Below are 3,381 nucleotides of genomic sequence, written 5' to 3' on the forward strand. Positions count from 1 at the left end.
GCCTTTTCGGTAAATCCTGAAAAATGATCTTGTGTATAGGGAGAAAAATGAAGGTTAAAGAGTGAAGATCAGAATATCCCAATGACCCCAAATTTACGTTAACATTTTGGATTATCACTGCTATATCACATAGATGGAACTTGCAAGTGTCTGGAGATGAAAGCTGTAGAGAGAGATTGTGAGAGAGCTGTTCTATAGTCAGACCGTTTTAGGGCGCTTTATTAAATCCTTTTTGAAGTCCACGGTTGTCAGCTTGTATAATTGTACTTAAACGGGTCGTAAGTGTTTGAATTGTGCCGTCGGTACATCCTACTTCTTTCATTTCCCTCTGTCTGTCTTGTCTGTCTTACTCTTTCCTGCACTAAATGGCCATCATTGTGTCAGTGTGCTTCTATTTACTCAAACAAACAAATGAAAACAGTATGTGGGTGGTTGGCAGGTCCTCTGGTGTGGTTTGCTCCTTCTTTCTTATCAAATGTCCATCATCCTGATCTGACATATTTTTTAATGTTTGTTACTCTTTTATAACATCTCCTGTCTTCGGCATTTACATGACCTATTGTGTTACAAGGGCCTTAAAAGTCTTACCTAAAGCTATAAAAACAAGAAATTTGACTGTATTACTGTCATTGAGAACAAAGGAGAAGAAATCTGTCGTTTCTGTCTGCCTCTTGCTTTCTCCAGCTCCAGCACAAAGTAGCCATTTTCTTGTTGATACACCTTTTTTTTTCAACTTGAAGGTGATGGGCCTCTTTTCCTTCCTTTTTCCATTCCATTGTTTGGAGAGCTTTCTTAGTCCCTGCTCTACCCCCCACCCCCCACTTTGCTTAGTCTAACTATTAGGGATAGCCTTAAAGTTGACAGAAGTCCCGCTTTTTAGATAACCTAAAAGTATTGAAGGGTGTCGTGAAACCCATCGTCATCAAGTGCCAGATCTACAACAGACATCAGTTATCATGGTTCTCTGTTCATTCTTTTGCTTGGATGCTCTCAAAAAAGCTAAATGATCTGTCCCCTATCACCCATCTGTTTAGGCTCTCCCAGCACGTTGCTCTGGGTCTACCCCTGCCTCTTTCGTCTTCAGTTTTGCCTTTTTTTAAGTCATGCACAATTCTGAGCTGTCTTTTCTTTTCCAGATTGATGACCTGAAGGATGACGCTGTGTCCATGATCCTCCATGATGTGATCCCCCCTGAGGGCTTTGACATCTGCAACACGCAGCGACCGCCCGGGATTGCCTCGGACCGCCTCACGGCCAACTTGCAGGTGGCTTTATGAACAGTTGTATTGTCCTTTCAGTGTTAACCTTTGGTTTTATTTCTATGAAAGCAATCAAATTTTCAGAGTTCAAAGATTCATATATCTTTGCTGTTAATTATCCGACCGTTCAAGTGGGCAGTATTTGTTCCAAAAAGCTCTTTTTCTTGTTTTGTTTTTCTTGAAACTAAAAAATTTGCACCTTGTCAATACATTTTTACTAACCTACAAATATCGGCACCAAAGCCAGGACACGCGGAGAGAAAAAATAAAAGCTGAAACATCTGAATTTTTCATGAAACACCTTATTTTCACCTTCCGTTACTCTGCTTTGTGTACCAGATGGTTCAGGGAGAGAGTAATTTAGTTTTTAAAATTTCGTTGAATAAATATTTTTTGTGTCAATAGCAATCTGAATTTGTACTATGCTACAAAAAAAACCCAAACTCAGTTACTCTCTCGTGTCGGAAAGAAGCGAAATGCTTTGAGATATTTTTCTAGATGACACAATTGTTTGCATTGGGGTTGTTTTTTTTTTGTTTTTTTTTTGGGGGGGGGGAGGGATGTAGTAAGCAGACCAACAGCACGTCAGCAAGTTCAGTTTTTAGAGGGGTTCAAACACATTCCATACTGGCCAGCAGGAGGTAAAAAACCTGGTTTGATAAAAATGTATTAAATAGCATCTATGAAAAAATGTCTAGCAGTGTCTGTGGTTTAGTGGTTAGACACTTCGTGGTGGTGGCATGCAGATGACCCAAGTTCTATTCTCATGTGGAGAGAATTTTTATCAAGTATCTTTGTCTTTCTGCTTGACAACGGGTTATCTGCGTAGGCATGCAGCATCGTGTCCACTCAGCCAAGGCCTCGTCTGACTGGCGTTTATGGTGTAGTAAGATATGATTTCAATTTCAGAGTGAAGAATTTTATATCTGTCTTTCTGCTTGCTTCCCTTGGGGACTGAAAGAGTAATTTAAAATGAACAAAATACACGACATTGAATTAGCTCTGTCAGGTTGGGTTTTTTTCTCTTAAATTCTTCGTGCTTTTGTTATGGTTAATAGTACATGATCTTTCAAGCACCGTTAAACCTGTACAATTTCGTATTTTTACATTGCATGGTCCTTGTGGTGAAAATTTTTTTTTTTTAAATAAATTTTTCTTCTCTTTCAGATGTTCACCCAGATGGTGCGCGTGCGCTTTCAGCCCACTGTTAACAGCAGTTTGGAGTTTTCCAGTATCTTTAACGGTTTGCTACGGGTAAGGACCATTGTCTATGGTGTTGTGGTTGGGCACTTTGCTGTACACCTGGAAGACCAGAATTTGATTTCTGAGCTGAGTGGAGAGAAAATTTTCAACAAGCGTCTCGGTCTCTCTGGCGGGATGTCTTCCTCTCAACCCGGGTTGGTCCTTGCAGGAAGGGCTTAAAGCCCGCCTCCTAATTCTGATCGTTCTAAACTGTGTCAATGAGGACATCAAAAACACGTACATATGAAACAAAAAATTACAGGTTAGTTGCCATGTATTAGCTTCTGTGAATGAGAGATGGGGCTTGGGACTGACGTTTCACTGTCACAGTATGCGTTCTTGGTTTGGAAGTTTTTTAGTTTTTTTCTGTTCTTTTTGTATATAGAGAGGGAAGAGTCTTTTGTTTTTTCATGGTATATGTTGTTCCTGTGTTAAGAGTGACCATATTATCTTTTCAGGCAATTTGTAATTCTATAAAGTATATCTGTTAGTGTCTTAAACGGTATTAGCAGAACAGAAAAACAGACATTCAGAAATGAGTTTAGGTCAAAAGTTGTTTTTTTTACATATAATGTTTTTTCTTATTTATTTTTTTTACTTGAAGATTTCTACCATTCTCAGTTCCCTGATGGAGGATTTGATGGTTCTCAGTATTGAAACACTTCTCCACAAGCCTTTAATTTTCACAGATTTCTGCGAGTTCAACTTACCTCACAAAAATAAATCGTAGATATCATTGATGTTTTAGGCCACCATTGACACAGTTTAGATCATTTAGGAGGCAGGCTTTGATCCTGCCTGTCCTGGGATAACCGGAGCTGAGAACTGGCCGACCTCCCAGCATAAATAGGAGGTACTCCTTGAAAGTCCCCCCCCCCCC

General features: G+C 39.6%; 1 protein-coding gene across 1 annotated transcript in view; it reads left to right on the forward strand.

Annotated features, from left to right (window-relative positions):
* Positions 1-3,381, forward strand: part of LOC101847147 (C2 domain-containing protein 5) — a gene marked incomplete in the record, with an annotated part of 96,074 nt that overhangs the window by 82,684 nt on the left and 10,009 nt on the right. Inside the window, 2 exon segments of the mRNA XM_013088323.2 lie at positions 1,137-1,265; positions 2,427-2,513. Coding sequence (XP_012943777.1) covers positions 1,137-1,265; positions 2,427-2,513 — 216 coding nt within the window.

This window comes from Aplysia californica, unplaced genomic scaffold, assembly GCF_000002075.1.
Source record: "Aplysia californica isolate F4 #8 unplaced genomic scaffold, AplCal3.0 scaffold00723, whole genome shotgun sequence".
In the NCBI taxonomy this organism is placed as follows: domain Eukaryota; kingdom Metazoa; phylum Mollusca; class Gastropoda; order Aplysiida; family Aplysiidae; genus Aplysia; species Aplysia californica.